The sequence below is a fragment of the Arvicanthis niloticus genome, chromosome 24, assembly GCF_011762505.2.
Source record: "Arvicanthis niloticus isolate mArvNil1 chromosome 24, mArvNil1.pat.X, whole genome shotgun sequence".
Taxonomy (NCBI): Eukaryota; Metazoa; Chordata; class Mammalia; order Rodentia; family Muridae; genus Arvicanthis; species Arvicanthis niloticus.
The window spans coordinates 19,250,897-19,268,412 of NC_133432.1; the positions used below are offsets into that span (position 1 = coordinate 19,250,897).

A 17,516-nucleotide genomic window follows, 5' to 3' on the forward strand; every position below is an offset into this window, starting at 1 on the left:
AGGGTGGGCTTTGTGGTCTGATGCTTAAGCTCTGCCTAAGGTGGAAGATATTCTCTTCTGGATGTTTTCAGATCAAGATGTAGAACTCTCGGCTGCTCAAGCACCATGCCTGCCTGTGCGCTGCCATGCTTCCCGCCATGATAATGGACTGAACCTCTGAAACTGTAAGCCAGCCCCAATTAAATGCTGTTCTTTATAAGAGTTGTCTTGGTCACGGTGTCTGTTCACAGCAGTGAAACCCTAACTAAGACACCGTTGTGTAGTTTAGGTATAGTTGAGATCACCAAACTTTATAGAATTGGCTTTCTAACGTCAGATGTAGACACTGCTTCTAAGTCCCGGCTAATGTATGCAGTGTCCCATCAGATGTCCTGATGAGGTATCTCTGCAGACCTTCACAAAGAAGAAATCCTAGAAAACTGCATTTGTTTGATCGATTGCATGCTCTACTGAGTACTTCTAAGATGTGATTACTAGGATTTCCGCTAGATTGGTGGGAATGGAGGCTCTGGGCATCGTCTCCCCTGTGACATTCCGTTTTGTCACCTGTTGTGGGTTGAATGGTGTCCCCCTATAAAGATCTGTCACAAGTCTCAGACCCTGGTGTCTGTGAATGTGGCCTCCTTCACAATGAGGTCTCTGCACATGGCACCCACGTGAGAGAACATCTCACTAGCCAGGGTAGACATGAATGCATAAGACACAGGAACACACATAGAAGAGGGGGCCATGGGAAAGTGGAGACAGAGACTAGAGAGATACAGCAATAGACAAGGGTACTAGAGCCACTAGGGCCTGAGTAGGGCCCGACACCCTCCCCTAGAGTCTTCCTGGGACATGGCCATGGGGCACCTTAGTGCATATGCTGACACCCGGAGATGCAACGGGGCAAGCCCCTGTGTGCTCAGTTTTCGACACTGAACCACAGAAGCTTGGAGGCCTGTGCACTCTGTGCCTCTCACCAGCTTCCTCTGCCCTAGCGCTCAGTGTGGGGGTGGAGCATCCCATCCCTACCTGTAGCGGGCCACACACAGGTGCACCTTCCCCGAGCTGCTTTGCTTGGAGTTGTTAGAGTTTCGGTCATTGTCCATCTGTGAGGCAGTGATTGTGGTTTCCATTTAGTGATACTAAAGACTTCGTGTTCCACCCCCACCCCCAGTCTGTGAAACGCTCATGAAGTGGGACCCACCTCCGCAAACATCTGCTGGGGATGCCAGACTAAACATCGGTAGAGACTTGGCTGCCCCGCTCCCCATACTGTAGCCTAAGACACCTGAATGCCATGCCAAGTAGCTTGTGGAAGGCAGAAGTGACTATGTCCTCTACTTCCAGAGGGCTCCTGCCATGGAGGGCCAAATTCGCTGTCTCCAAGTGGCATTCAGTAAGCCAAGGAGAGCTCTCATTTCACACTTTGCCCTGCTGTCTCTGGCCCTACAGAACTTAAGGGTGTAAGAACGTAAGGAGCCCAGAGTTCCCTACTGCAGTAATCCCAGGGGCATATGGTCCTTTCTCAGAGGGCTAAGAGGGAGACTAATAGTGTCCTGAAGAAAGCAACCTCCTCTCTCTCTCTGTCATCCCTTCTGTGTGGAAGGCAGAGTGGTCCCCTTCTTGGTGCCAATCAAACCATGCCAATCCTTCCTGGCAGCCCTCCCAGCACCACCCTGGGTGACTCGCACAGAGACCAGTGCTACTCGAGGGACCAAAAACCACATCTATCCCTTCGTCCCCAATCTACTCAGCCAACCAAACTCCTGGTATCTCAGCCATTCGGTGACACCAAGGAGAAGCCCTCCTGGTTTCACAGCCCCTCCCTGTACGATCACAAGTCTACCACACCCTGTTCAGCTGTCCTCAGAACCCTCACCGGGTCCTGGATGACCAGATGCTGACAGGGTGCTTATAACCCGGGGTCTCCTCTGCCTGTAAATGGTAGTGATTTCTGGCACCTGGTGGGTCACTAAGGGTGGGTATAGAAAATTGATAGGAACAGAAGACCCAGGTGAGTGGGGAAAAGGAGGACAGCAGGAGGGAAGGTGGGGTAGGTGTCCTCCCAGATACAGACTAAAGCAGGCTAGGTGAGACTCACCTCGGACTCAAATCTGCATCTTGGGCTGCTGGATCGTAACAAGAAGGAGGGCTTCACACACGGAGACTCCAGCTTGTCCCCAGACAGCGGAATATAGTCACCAATCACAGAGTAGTGTCCGGTGGGGCCCTCGTGACCTGGATGGGAACACAGGAATGGATGAGAGAAGGAGGTGGGTGAGCCACCCATGTACTAATCCCCTCAGGATGGTCTCAGTGCAGCCCTGGTCTGGATCACTGTGGGCAGCTGTACCCGAGGGCCTGGTGGTGACATGTGATTGGAGGCATAAGAGGGTCCAATCAGAGTCAGCGACCCTGTTAGCACTGGGTCCTTCCCTTCTGTTGGCTTGAAATCAAGGGGCTGTGATGCCCAGTGGGCGCCCCCCCCCCAAGACTGATATCAGGAGGAGTATGCCCACAGAGTTTGGTACTATAATACAGAGATGCAGAGTATGGACTTTTTGTGACATCATCGAGAACACCCGAGTGAAACTGTACCTGAGGCTACACTGTAGCTTTCCCCCTCTTAAATGACAAGTATTTCCCTGCTCATATTGATGTATGTTAAAGTTCGTCATCACTTTGACCACAAAATATAATATAATATAATATAATATAATATAATATAATATAATATAATATAAAAAAGCTGTGACCTGTCCTAATTTCTGGCTAGAAATTATTTGATAGGAACTTTCTCAGTACTCAAGCAAGTCTGAGCATCCTTTCCTGTCAGGGTGTTTCCAATGCCAGGCCTGGTTGCAGGGAGGAGATGGAGCACACTGACTGACCCAGGATGGCCTGATCCGAACTCCAAAGCCACATTCTTAATCAGAATCCAAACATGAAATATTGGAATGGCCTTGGCTGGCGCCCTCTGCTGCCTTCAAGTCAGCATGTCCGTTGCCTGTGGGGAATCCAGCTTCTTCCTGAACAGCCTCATCAAGAGGTTGCCTCACTGAGGGACTGGAGATCCCCTCCCCCACCCAAGACCATATCAGGCAATAAAAAGTGACTAAGAACCCCATGCAATTAGCGATCCATTAAAGCCTTCAATAAAGAGGAAAATCTTGCCACATGGAAGAACCTGGAGTGCCTTATACAAAATAAGATAGTCCAGGCACCAGAAGATGCAGACCAAACTGGCCCCAGTCACATGTGGACTCTGAAGATGTCACAGTCCTAGAAGCAGAGAGGAGTAAGTGCTGGCCACCAGGGCAAGAGAGTAGGAAGGCATTGAAGCATTGGTGGGAAAGTCCTGGGCTTAGGTCCTGCCATGCAATACTGTATCTATAGTTAATCAACCCTATATTCTTCCCAAACCCAATCAGGAAGCCTATGCTCTAGGTCCTATGACTCATGAGTACATCTTTAAAGGACTGTCTAGGTGAGCCAACAAGTTTAACTAGAACTAATTAGAAGAACAGGGAGCACTTACAAACAGCTATACCACAGAAGAAAATGTCTCTCCGAGCAATACTTAACTACCTCCGTAAGCCTTACTGGGCAGGGGCCTCACAAGCCCCTCACACAACAGCCATGAACTGTCTATAAAGTCTCAGAAAGGGAGGAGCCTCATGAGCCCCCTTCATGAAGGGAAGTTAATGGACCCAATCTTGTGCAGATCTCCTGTACATAATCGTAGCTATTGAAAGTTCAGTAGGGCAGCCACATTATGTCCCGAGAACAGCGCACACCTGTGGCTGGTGACAAACACTCGCATTCCTTCTGAGTCAGGATTGGACATGGACACGTGCCAAGTAGAGGTACCTGTGTAATTAGTCCCTGCAAGAAACCTTCAGCTCTGCCTCAGATGGCCTCCTAGGATTTTGCCAAGCTGGGGGCATGATCTGCCTGACTCCCTTGCAGCTAGGATGCTGTATGTCTTTGGGGGAGGGGGCAGAATCTGGCTTGTGCCTTTCATAGCTTGAATATGTTCTCCAGTGGGTACTGAGTCCAGCCATCCCATCTAGAACAGCCCCAGCCTCATCCCACCTCACCATCTATCTACAAGCATCTGTGTGGGCTGGAGGCCACCTTAAAACCTATCTGACATTTAACCTCAGCAGGGCTTCCCATGAAACCCTGCCATTTAACAGACTGACACCTCCTGAGTGCACTACGCTCAGTAAACAATGAGAGGAGTGTGGGCAGTCCCACCCCATCCATCTTGTTTCTCATAGCAACAGCCAGTGATGTTGTCTGTCAGTCTCTGCAATGCAAGAGCTAAAAGGAAAGATGCAAGAGCTGAGGGGCTGAGGGGAAGAACCCCATTGATGATGACACAGAATAATGAACACTGCCTAGTTTTATATCAACAATGACAACAACAATAATAACAATAATATAATAGCACCACCAGAAGCACTTCTCCATTTTGATGAGGACCAGAAAAGATCAGAAATTATCTTGATACCATTACAAAAGGAAGTCTGGCATTCAGCTCTCTTAATTAAAAGAAGTCAACAACTTGGGGTTTTGTTTTTAAGACAGGGGCTTGCACTGTAGCCAAGGCTGTTCTGGAAGTAGCTGAAATTTTCTGGCATCAGTCTCCCAAATGCTGGATTATAGGTATGAGCCTTTAATCCGGAGGGAGGGGCTAGGGAAAAGCTTAATTGATAGCGTTTGCCAAACCACAAGGAGGAATTGAGTCCCGTCTCCAGCACCCATGTGAGATACTAGACATGGTAGCACACCCATACTCCCAGCACACCCCTGGGGCCATGGAGACAGGCAGATCTCTGGAGGTCACTTGCCAGTCATCTAGGTTAATCAGAAAACTCCAGACCAATGAGATACCTGTCTTACAAAAGCAAGGTGGATGGTTTTTTGAGGAGCACCACCAGAGGTTGACCTCTGCTCTCTACATGCATGTACTCACACATGCATGTGCACCTGTGCCCACACAAACATGACTACTCCCCCAGCACAGTGAAGATTATCCAAGCCACTCTATGAATGAGCAGCCTAGGTTGTCCTCAGTCCTGCTGTGGTAGGTCCTCATGCTCTCAGCCCCAGACACCCTCCCTTGAACCATCAGAAACATCCATCACTTACCTTTGTGGATGGAGGTGGCTAGTCCATTCATGTACTGAGGGAAAGGCTTGCCAGGGGCCAAGGGAACATCCAGCAAGGCCACTGAGCTGCTGCCCAGCAGGTCAATACTCCCAGTGTGTTGCCGGAACTTTTCCAGGTCCTGGGACAGCAGGTTAAACTGCTCACTCTGCACACGGCATTTCTCTTCCAGCTCTCGGACCTTGGACTGCACAGCAGAGGCAGAACAGTGGTCAACGAGGGGGTAGTAGTCAGTGGTGCAGATATGCACGGGGCATGTGTGCCTTTTAAGAGTGTGTGTGTGTGTGTGTGTGTGTGTGTGTGTGTGTGTGTGTGTGTGTGTGTGCATATGATATGCTGCGTGCCTGTGTATGGCAGGGTCTGCTTCCACCTCCACAGAACAGCAGCGTCTGGGAGCCCAGCCTCACAGGCAGTCTGGCTGTTGGCCACCATGAAGAACCACATGTGCCAAGAAATCTTGCCATCGCTCAGCTCCCAGCCAAGCGTGGATTGTTCCAGGCTCTGTGTGCAGCCTGGGCATTTTGTGGTTGGCATGCCTGTTTGATATTTGGAGCGTACAGCTGAAACAGCTCTGATTTGGGAACGGCCCAGCTCCCAACCCATCATGCCACACCATCTCAGTGGGTGGCCATCCCCTGGTCCTGAAGCCCCCCTGAGGAACACAGCTGGCAACAACACCAGGTGGTACTGGGTTAGAAAAGCCACTGTCGTTGGCCAACACCACCATGACGCTTAGGGAAAGACAAGAACCTTTCAGGCAAACACATGGAAGAAAAGGGCAGCCAGCAAGCTCCCTCCCTGGGCACAGGTGTGGTGGCTGCTCCTGAGTGCTGTGTGGTTCTCTATAAGAACATCAGAGGGTTTAATCTGTGTGCTTCCTGCTGTTCCCCCAAGAACTTGACAGTGACATAGGTACCTAGCTGGTGTTCGATAGATTCTTGTTTTATTGCAGGCATGTGGGAATGTAGGGGGGAAATGACTGAGCCAATCTGCTACCTGGCTTGATCAGGGCTCAGGAGTGGGCAGTCCTCCTCCTTCTGCTCCTCCTCCTCTTCTTCCTCCTATCCCACCGAATCCTCTACCTCCTCTGCGTCTTCTTTCTCCTCCTCTTCCTTTATCTCCTTTCTTTCTTTCTAATCTATATCCTCTCCCTGTTCTTGCAGAGCTTCACATCCTTTCTTCTTCCTCCTCCTTTACCTCCTCCCCATACTCTTCCTCCTCCTCTCCCTCCTCCTCTCCCTTGTCTTTGACTATTCCCTCCTATGGTAAGTTCTTCCCCTCCCCCTCCTCCTTGTCTTCTCTCCCCCTCCCACCTCTTCCCCTTCTCTCCTACCTCCTCCCCTCCTCTCCCTCCTCCTTGTCTCCCCCTCCTTTCCCTCTCCTCTCCCTCTCCCTCCTGCCATAAGCATTAAGTCTCTCAGCTCTTTCATCCAGAACGGGGTGCTATTTATGTCTGAGATCACGGGTTTCTAAAAATAGCCACCACGGATCCCAAGCCTATAATTAATTTCTTCAATTCATTAAAAAAAATCAGCAGGGTTCCTCTTTTTAAAAAACTGAATGAGCTTGGCTAAGATAGCAGTCACCTCAGAGGAAAGGCAGGGAACCAAAGCCTCTGGGCTCTGTGGCACAGGTGGGCTGTGGAGAGCACAGGGAGATCCATGGGTGAGGATGGGTGAGCAGAATCCACGTGTGGGATGATGACATCAGGGACCCTAGTGGCTCTACTCATACTTGAGGCGTCCGAGCATCCTACATGATGATAGTGTCATCAGAGGGACTGGCATCAAATGTCCCCATGAGGGTAAAGCCATCAGATCATCTGAGTAACCAGATTGGGCCATGAGTACCCACAGAGGCCCGTGAGGCTCCTGGGTGTGAAGGTGATTAGGAAACAGCATCCGAATCCTCCCACACGCCAAAAAGCATCTCTCAAACATCATACGCACACAACCAGGCCTAACGAAGGAGAGGCAGGAGGACTCTCCATCCACACCACAAAATGTCAGTGCTGTGCATTCGGGAACAGGTCAGTGCTCGTCAGGTTGGGGGAGGGTATGACTATTCAGGGACAACATGAGTAGGTGTCCTCCCCCTCCAGTGGCAGAAGATGCCAGACATCTGATTGTTGCCGTTCAGGTCTGTGACGGCCACCGGACTCTATTGAACTAGGCTATGAGAAGAGAGCCAAGTGGGTGGCGAGGTCCAGGGCCAGCTGTAGCTCAGCTGATTGGCACTGCTCCAGCCTCAGGTCCTGGACTTGCTCTGACAGGGTAAAATCCTGTGGCTGGGGTACCTGGGAGGGGTGGAGCTTGTAAGTGTCCCTGCTGCTTTTTAAAGCTATTATGAGTCTAAAATTATTACTGAATAAAAAGGTTGATACAGATGCCGTACAGATACAACAAAAGCTATGGCTTCATAGATGGACAAGTGTCCACTTTACTAAAGCTATGGCTGGTCAGGGAGCACTGACCAGGGTTCTGCATCCAAAGAGCATGACCAGCTCAGACCTTCGGGTCTAGCCTGCTCCTCCAGCTCTATGGGTATGCATGGCCCAGTTTGGCCCCAAGAGGCGGCCAGCAGCCAGTCCAGAGGCCCCAGAGACAAATGGACCTGTTTTATGCCACCTTTATAGCCATATATACTTTTTCCTAAGCATGGGGGATGTAAAAAGGTGGTATTGGTTAGTGAAATTGAAAGTGTTTAAACAGGGCTGGAGAAATGGCTCATTGGTTAAGAGCATTGGCTGCTCTTTCAGAGGACGCGGGTTCAGTTCCCAGCACCCACACAGAAACACACAACTGTTTGTAACTTGAGTTCCAATCAGGCCAACGCCCTCTTCTGGCCTCTGTGGGCACTGCAGACCCACACAAAACACCCATGCAACATAAAATAAAATAATTAAGGTATTGAAACACAGGGTTGGTTCACGATTAGAGTACTGTTCCATACATGAATGGAAGCTTGTTGTCCTGGAGATGGTAGCCATGGCTAGGTTTTTTTTGTTGTTGTTGTTTTGTTTTTTCATTTTTTAAAAAATATTTACTTATGTGAGTACACTGTAGTTGTCTTCAGACCACCAGAAGAGGGCATCGGAGGACATATGGTGAGCCACCATGTGGTTGCTGGAAATTGAACTCAGGACCTCTGGAAGAGCAGTCAGTGTTTTTAAGCATTGAGCCATCTCTCCAGGCCAAGGCTAAGATTTGTTTTGTTTTGTTTTGTTTTTCGAGACAGGGTTTTTCTGTGTAGCCCTGGCTGTCCTGGAACTCCACTCTGTAGACCAGGCTGGCCTCGAACTCAGAAATCCGCCTGCCTCTGCCTCCCAAGTGCTGGGATTAAAGGCATGTGCCACCACTGCCCGGCTCAAGGCTAAGATTTTTAATATTCTTTGTGCCTAGAGACTGTTCAGCAGACCCAGTTGCCTGGAATATGTTTGACTTTCAGCTTTCCCTCCAGTAAACATGCAGGGAGCTGAGGGTGGAGATGCGTACGTTCAAGAGACCCTGGGCTTCTGGGTAGAACCAACTGCAGCCAGCAGGCCAATGACCCTGCTGTGTTTGCTTTATAAAGTACATCCACTAGGGGTGCTACAGTGGGCCTGGCTTTGGGGGTGGCCCTCGGTGAACTGAAATGGACTGGAAGTGCCTGGTTTTCTAGGTCAGAGAAGACAGAGAACCGACTGTTGTGCCAGGCCATCCTGATGAACACTGTCTTTCTTCCCAAGACTTCGGCTGCTCTCTCTGCTTTGAAAAGGTGGGATGCCAACTCAGGCCTCAGCAGCTCCCAGCCATAAAGAGGAAGAGTCCACAGAAGCCTCAAGTGGCCCTGTTGATTGTTCCTCAGGAGGTTCTGTGAGCATAGCCCCCAGCCGTCCCTGGCTGTAACTGCTGTGTGTCTAGGCCACTCACTGTCTAGCTCTGATAGCTTATGTCACCCACTTCCAGGACAACTCTGAAAGGAAACAGCAGCGGCCTGTGCTGTTCCCGGGTACTGTTTTGATACTGAGGTGTTTATCTTAGTTTATCTGGAGCATTATGGAGTCTCTCTCCCTTGCATGGTGGGAAATTTGCCTCTGTGAGTTCACTCAGCCTCATGGACACACCCACCCACCCTTTCCCTGATGGGCCAGCCCAAGCCTCTCAGAGAACCACCACCTGCAGGCAGGGGATGGAGGGGTCTGTGCTGTGACCACGACCATGGCTGTGACAGATGGCAAAGCAGTCTATAATTGGAATAAGTGCAGCAGCTTGCAAGTACAAGCGGAGCACTTAGAAGCCAGAGGCAAATATCCGAAGACGTGACTGCCGGCTTCCCTGCCACCTACACAGGCGTTTCTCTGACTTTCCTCCTCCTCCTCCGTTCGAGGTGGGGAGCTGCATGCTGGGCTAGCGTCCAAGCTAAGGTAGCTTTGAAGGTAAAGGATACTTCTCCAATTAAAGACAATGAGACATGCAGCGATCGCCTGCAGAGTTACCTACAAGCACCCGGAGTCCCATTCATCCATCATCATTGCCATAGAAACAGATCTCTGTGGAAATGACCCCATCCTCAGGGCCCAGACCCTCTGCTCTCACCCCGACACTGCTCATAAACACTGAGGTCTTTCCCATACATCATTCTGGCTATGACATTTCTCAGTGCCAGAGAGGCGATGTCACCACACACGCTCGTCCCTTCTGTCAACAGCAAATGAGTGTGCAGGCTAAAGGCCAGCATTCCCTGGAGCTCCCTTGTAACTCAGCAAGACAGCTGACCCTAACCTCACCCGCTGTGGGGAGAGGGATGTGGCTGTCTGTGTGTGTTGGGGACCCTGCCTCTGGCTCTTGGGGTCCCCGCCTGAACTATGGGAATGATGGTTGTGTTTCTAGTCAACTCCTGAACCTGGCATTCTCTCAGGTGTCCTGCACAGGAACCTCTCCACCCCACCTACTGTCCATCACCCTCTGAGAATCAGTTCTGCAAATATCTATAGAGCTGGTAGGTACGCAAAGGGCTTCAGTGCAACAGTAAATAGCCTCCGACTCAGCTTCCTCTAGTGGCCGTATTGCTGATGCCTCGGGGATGCAGGCTGCCTTTCTTTGCAGTGCTTCTGCCTAAAGACAGTCACCCAGGCGACACCTGGGGTGTCCAATACACTCCAAAGATACCCACCCTTAGAGGGTGTCCTGATAACTAGCGTGAGGAACTTGGTCTCCCTGTCTCTCCACAGAGCTAAGGTGAAGTCCAGGCTGGGCTGCAGGGGGCTGGGCTTATCAGTTATTAAGTCTGATTGTGCGTTGGTCAAGACGTCAAGTGTCCCTCGTTCCCATCAGCTAGCCTGATGCCACCTTCCACATGTGGCTCAGCCCCATCCTCATGGGACCCTGCAGGGCTGTGTAAGGCAGAGCTTCATCTGTGTACTTCCTGGGTCTGGGGATTGGCATTTGTGACAAGCTCCTAGGGATGCCATGATAATCAGTCTAGGTATCAAAAAGCCCCTTATGCAGCAGTGATGAAAGCTACCCCTCCCTCTCTGACTTCAGTATCGGTGCCTGATCTGAGCCAGAGACCACACTAGGGGAAGCTGGAAAGAAAGAGCAGAGCGCCCTCTCCCCTATGGAAGGAGCTTGCTGTCAGCTCGGGATGGATAGGAGGGAAGAGTATACAGGGGCCAGAATGAATTCTGATGACCCATAATGGAATTCTAGGCATACTGCCAGACCCTCCCAACCACAAAGCAACCCCAAGGAACATCAGTCCCAGCCACTTGTCCATGGTCATCTGAATTCATAGCACTAGCCAGCGGCAGGAAGGTGTGTGCACAGGGCCAGCTCAGCACTCCAAGAACCCAAGAACGTGTTTTTGTATTCCTATACCCACTCCACTGCAGGCACCAGGCTGAGGAGCTCCGGTCGACACCCACGCCAGGCCCTTGTGCAGTGTCAGACCCTCAAGGTGCTCTGTAGAATGGTGAGAGAAGGAGGATGAGCAGACCCAGGGCTCAGAGCTGCCCACCTAGGGAAAGCACCACAGAGCACATGTGCAAAGAAGGAAAGCCACGCTGAATACCTGCATGCAGTCCAGGGTGTTCTGGGTGGAGAGCCAGATAAGACAATTACAGAGAGACGATGTAAATGAAGTGGGCAGTGCCCAGGACAGCCCGTGGCCAAAAGGCCCACCCCAGCTTCTGAACAAAGGCATGTTGTGTATGGATCTTAGCAAGCATTCGCTCAAAGCACAGGCTACTGGCTGCAGTGATAATAACTCAACAGGAGACGGAAATGACTCGGGAAACCAAGTCTGTAGTTTCAGGGCGGGTGGCTAAAGAAAGGGACTCTTTTCAGGCAGGGGAGGAGAGACTAAACTGTTCCCCAGGAAGATGGATGTCCAGCTGGAGGTGGCCTGTTCCATTCTTCCAAGACCTGTGTTTTTCTGGCATCCGACACACACATCCCTCTTGATCTAACTCATGGAAACATTCCAAAGATCAATATTAACATGTGGAATAGTGAGCACAGAACCTTTCCTGCGAGAGATAGAGATTCCAGAGGGCGACATAAGAGGTGCACACACTCTGTTTTCAGCAGCAGCTACTCCGCTGGGGAAGGGGTCACCTTGCAATTTCATGGAAATCCCACCTTCCCTGGCAGCAGGTAGCCTGGGGAGCTACACAGTGGGTCCAACTCCCCACTATCTGACTCACAGTATGACCGCTGGCTAACTGCTCACTACGCATGAGGGATGATTGGCATGACCCCCAAGGACACCGAGTTCTCAGCATCCCTCTGCCCATCTGCCATTCTCTAGGAAGGTCCACACGGGACCAGACAGACCAGGAGTGGGCACTCCCCGTGTTGCCACCCCAGTTGATGGGACCTAATGGCTGGTTTGCTTCCAGAGGCTCAGGGCCATTCAGGAAGGTCTGCATGTGGCTCAGATGGTCACTCCCACGGGGACAATGATCCTACAATGGCTGTATAGCACTAACCACTTTGGCTCCTAGGCCAGTGGTTCCCAACCTATGGGTCATGACCCCTTTGGGGGCCATATATCAGATACCCTGCATATCAGATATTTACATTATGATTCATAACAGTAGCAAAATTACAGTTATGAAATAGCAACAAAAACAATTTTATGGTTGTAGGGGCGGGAGGGAGGGCTCGCCACAATATAAGGAACTTCATTAAAGGCTCCCAGCATTTAGAAAGGTTGGGAATTGCTGTAGAAGACCTTTCCCCTTTCTCCGATCCTGCAAATGCCTCCCCAACAGGAGCTCAAAGCTTTGGGAATGTCCCCTATGCCATCCCTCAAAGGATGGCATCCCCAGGAACAAGCCAACATTGATTCTTGGGAAAAGTCCCTCCTTGTGTCTCAATGAGAACGGCTAGCCAAAGCCTACCTCTGACTCAGGCTGTGTGATTGAGGAAAAGTTGATTCACCTCTCTGTGCTGTTTCCTCAGTGGGAAGGACAGAAATGGTGACAGTGCCTAGGAGACAGCTTGCTTGCGCGCATAATGTGAATGGCCGTGTGCTGGGGCCACATCCGGTTTCTGACACGCCATGCGACGGGGACCATTTATTTTCTGGCGACCCTGTAGGCCTCCCAGCCTCACCCGCCCACCTGTGCTCACCTCTAACAGCTGCACAGCACCTTCATGTTCTTTTTTAGCTTCAACCTGAGCCTGGTGGTGGTGGAGAAAGAAAAGAGAGCATTTAGGCAGGGGACTCGGGACTTGGGTGGGAATCTGCAAGATCAGAGTGTGCAGGCGGGGCCTGTTTTCCCAGTAAATGCTGCTGCACCAGGTGGCGGTGATTCGGTTGAGTCTGAGATCTTTGGGGAGTCAGGCAGAGACAGATCGGAGCATTCCTGCAAGGACAACTTGAATGGGTTGGGGTAGCATCTCACTGGGCAGCTAAGCATGAGGCTCTCAGTTCTGTCCCTGCGGCTGAGGGGGGACCATGTGGGTTCCAACTGGAGCAGCGGGATCTCCAGGCTAAGCCTGAAGAACACTCTCTTCTCATCCATCCTCCTGCCTGAGAGACGTGGCACTATCCTGCATAAGTTTCAAGTCGTTTTGGGGTCACCCTGGCCTGAAGGAGGCGCCGTGGTGCGTGGGGTCCTACACCTCCAGCCTGCAGCAGGGGCCTGCCCCTTTTCCCATAATTAAGGTCACACCACGCAGAAGACATGTCACTAGTCTGACAGAGGAAATTTCGAATGAGAGCCCCTGCTTGGCGAAGGGCAATTCATACAAAAAATTAAAATGCAATCTCATTTGTCCCTACTCCTCCTGAGGCCTTGGCATGGTGACAGTACATATTATATTTGTCCTCATGGCCTCCTTACTTGAGAACAGTGCCTTCATTTTTTTTTTCTTTTTTGACTACTGAAGAGATAAATACAATCCCAGACTCTCTCCCATTAGTTTATTTGATGACCACAGAGCCTAGTTCCAGCTGGGAGCCCATGCTGGGGGAATCCTGAGAGAGAATGAGAGGGCTCTTTCCTTTTGGACTTGAGAGGAGAAGTTGGTGCAACTGCAGCCATCTTACCACCATGAGGTTCCAGAAAGGCTAGAGAAAACCAAAGATGAAGCTGGCCCAGGGGAAGGTAGAGAGAAACAAATTATAGTGGCATTTGGGATTCGGCTGTGACTAAAGTGGCTGGTTAAAGTCCTGGACCTAAGCACATCCAAAGTCATACTCAGTAATATAGGCAGACATACTTTCCCATTGGGTTTTCTGTTTGGAGGAACCAGGATAAATGTCATCACTCACTGGTAAGAATATCATGCTCCCCACCAAAGCTGGATGAACTTAGGCTCGGGGTATCTGAGGTTACAGCATAGGACAGAGCAAAAGGAGAGCTTGGGCTCCTGCCTCACCAGGATGGGTGTCTGACCAAGCTGGGCCCACCCATGGCTCCAAGCATCCTTCAGTTTCATTTTCGGTTGTTTTTGAGATAAGGTTTGTGTAGCCCAAGTTGGCTTCAAACTCACCGAGTAGCCAAAGGCACACTTGCAATTTCCCTCTCATGTGTTGTGCTGATGGGCACATGCTGTCACAGCAAGTATATGCCATGCTGAGGGTTGCCCCCAGGCCATCTTGCATGCTAGGCAAATGTATCAACTGAGCCACACCCCTAGGGCCCCATTCTTCAGCTTGTGAAAGGGTTTGCTTCCTGGCACTCCAGTCTCCTGCCTCATCACCTGCTCTAATTAAGAAGCCATGTGCCCAGCTGGGCTCACATCGGGTTTTCCATTTCCAGAGAGTATCAGCCTGGACTTTGCACTGTCGAGGGTGAGAAGTGAATATTACCTCATCTCTGCCACTGTGAGATTGTGTGCGGGCTGGGCCGAGGCAAGAACTCAGCTCCCTGGCACACACTCAAAGGAGAATAAGCCCAAGATTTCCAAAACGCTCATTCGCCACACATCTCATTCTCACAGATTCTCAATGAGGGTCTAAGAGCCAGGCGAGCCGGCTAGGACCCGGCCCTGCTAATCACACAGTTATTAAATTCGGCTCACGCGTTGACACTTGAAACTGTTCCTTTCAAAACAAAACAGCAACAATAACAGAAGAAATAACAAAATGGGCCATGGGGTGGGGAGAAATCAGCCAGGGAACAGAGAGGTTTTATAAATATCTCTGTCATCGAGTCAAAGACAGTTTTCAACTGTCAGGATTCAATCAACAAAGCACTCAGGCAGCCCAGAGAGGCCGGGCCAACTTGGCAGCAGCGGCTCCATCTCCGCCTCTGGATGCCGATCAGGAGTTCATTTTCATGGGCCACTTCCAAGCTGGGCCATTTGGGCGATTGGAATAGATTGTTAAATTTAACACTCCATGTTGGCAGTTCCAGAGTCTCAAAAAAAAAAAAAAAATTATAAAATCTCAGCAGTAGCTCAAGCGAGGCTCATTTTGGGGATACTGCCAACATTGGGGGTGGGGTTGGGGGAGTGTGACCTTCGTGGGAGCCAGGATGCCTGCATATAGAGAAGCACAGAAGAAGACTTATGGCCCCCCAAGGAAGCCCACGGTGCTCCCCAGAAGCCTACGGTGCTCCCCGGAACAGAAGGGACCTATCCCCTGCAGGGGCGGTTGTCAGGAAGGGAGGAACAGTCCACAGATGCAATGATAGATTCAAGACAGACATGCGTACAGGAGGCACGCACAACACAGGCATAGGACACTTGCTCCAGAAGCCATCGTGTGTTGGGACGATAGGCGGCGTAGGATGGAGCTAGGCGGAGTCTTTTTTTAATTTCTGTTACTGAGATCAGTTTAAATGGAGACTCTTGTAACTATTGGAGCTGCGGGGCCTCAGACAGGAGCCCTGAGTTTGACACTCATCGGGGCTGAGGTGTTGACAGGCACGTGTCCACATCCTGGCGTGGGGGCATGTCTAGGGAAACAGAAGAGCATTGTCAAAGCACCTTCTTAGTGACAGAGCACATGCCTAGTGCGTACAAGGTCCTGGCTTCCCTCCTCGGTAGCACAAACGATAGCAGGACCCATGCTCTCCTGAGTCTGTGTGTAGTGTTGGTCCGCGTGCATCCCACCTCTCCCCACGTAAAACAACAAAAGCCCAGGCTTCCATCGCAAGGGCGGAAATCAGCCAAGAATGTGCCATGGGTCACAGGCTGGCTGGCTCCTCTGTGCTTTCCCACTTCAGAAACAGACCCAGGATGGAAAGCGCTAAAGCCCAAGGTCAAACCTTTGCATAGACGCTCGATAGTAAAGGAAGGATGAGGGCACAGGTGGCCCGAGGTGCTGCAAATTTGCAGCCATGAAAGTGGTACCCTGAAAGAGTCGCAGAAAGGCTCTAAAGAGGTCTCTGTGGGATCAGGCTCACATTGCAGGACCTCTCGCCTGTTTGCATCCTCAAGCTTCTTAGTTGTAGCCGTAGAAGAGGAGGACTCTACCCCCCAGGTCCCAGGAGGGCTGACTGTCGTGGTCATAATTTACTCAGCAAATGATACAAGGAGAGGAGTCTGTAATGACAAGAACTCACCATCTCTGTCTCTTGGAGACACCGTGATAAAGGCAGAGCAGGGGATAGCATCTTACCTGTTCTCTATGCCAACCTAGCTCCCCAGCTCTGGAGTTCACCCAATGATAACTGAGCTCCTGCTACAAGATGACCTGTCCTGGAACCCTAATGTCTATCTCATGGCCAAACCAACAAGTGGACAGACACATCCTGATACTGTCCACTGTGGACACGTTGTGTCCCAGGCTGGTGCCAAGAGCATATTTTTGTTGGGAGCAAACTTGTACACCATGACAGGTATGCAAAACAGCCTGGGGACCCTTGCAAACCCATGAGAGGTTTTGAGTCCCTTCAAGGTGATGGCCATTATGGGGGCTAATGTGTTTTACCATGTACTTCTTTGTTTACCTCCTCCGTGGGATGGCAGAGTCAGGGGTTCCTTGGACACTATAGCTCCCTCTCTGAACTGGCTCCATGTCTAACACGGAGCCAGCACTGTGAGGGAGGCAGCTATCAGCATGGGCAGGGGTCAGACTGTGCCATCCAGAGAGCATCAAGTAGACTATGAACTTGGGGAAAGAGTTCATGGTCTCCCTTCCACTCGGTTTCCACCACCTTCCCTAACGCCATTGTTATTGTTGTTGTTGTTGTTACAGCCATCATTTCTAAGAAATTACAGAATTGGCAGTTGATTTTAATCCAATTTCTTTTCCTTTGTCCCCACAGATGAAGAAGCACCCCTATGTCCAAACTAAAGACCATGATAAAGGGACAAGAAGATCAAGGAGATTGGATAACAGAAAGAGAGAGGGAGGGAGGAAGGGAGGGAGGGAGGGAGAAAGAGAGAGAGAGAGAGAGACAGAGAGAGAGAGAGAGAGAGAGAGAGAGAGAGAGAGAGAGAGAGAGAGAGAGAGAGATGAGCAAACAGGTAGGGCTGATTCCTTCTCAAATCTGATAGATACTTAGTCAGTATGACCCCAGGCTCCCAGGGAGCCATCTGTGGAGGAGCCATATCCTGTCATCCTTATGAGACATTATTTATATTTCTGCAGACTCCTTATCTGTCTCAGATGGACACGGCCTGGGGATGTGGCTTCCAAATTGCAATGAATAGATGAGAGGTATCCTGCTTCTGCCAGCCCCAGGGAGGAAGATAAGAATAATATCCTGACAAAATATTGTTTTTCAGGTATGCTGGCCAATTTGTTATGACAGGCAGTAGGGTTGTGACAGTCCCCATGAACAGTGGCTTAATGAAATCTCTACCTAATACAAAGTCTCTGTTATTGACTAGAAAAGGGGCTTCAAAAGTCAGCTACCTGTTGCCTCTGGCTGATAGAAAAGCAGACAGATTTTTATCGGCATCTAGGCTGGT

The 17,516-nt window shown here is 50.6% G+C and overlaps 1 protein-coding gene across 9 annotated transcripts in view; it reads right to left on the minus strand.

The window, feature by feature from the left end:
* The window catches only part of Rimbp2 (RIMS binding protein 2), a 192,793-nt gene that overhangs the window by 43,354 nt on the left and 131,923 nt on the right, over window positions 1–17,516 (minus strand). For 8 of the 9 annotated variants that reach the window (XM_076922982.1, XM_076922988.1, XM_076922983.1 and 5 more), the window contains 4 exons: window positions 12,777–12,827; window positions 5,143–5,347; window positions 2,087–2,223; window positions 1,015–1,091 (listed from right to left, as the gene is read on the minus strand). In XM_076922982.1, coding sequence (XP_076779097.1) covers window positions 1,015–1,091; window positions 2,087–2,223; window positions 5,143–5,347; window positions 12,777–12,827 — 470 coding nt within the window. Of the gene's footprint in view, window positions 1–1,014; window positions 1,092–2,086; window positions 2,224–5,142; window positions 5,348–11,211; window positions 11,234–12,776; window positions 12,828–17,516 lie in introns of those variants that run through there. The other variant, XM_076922984.1, reaches the window with a different exon arrangement.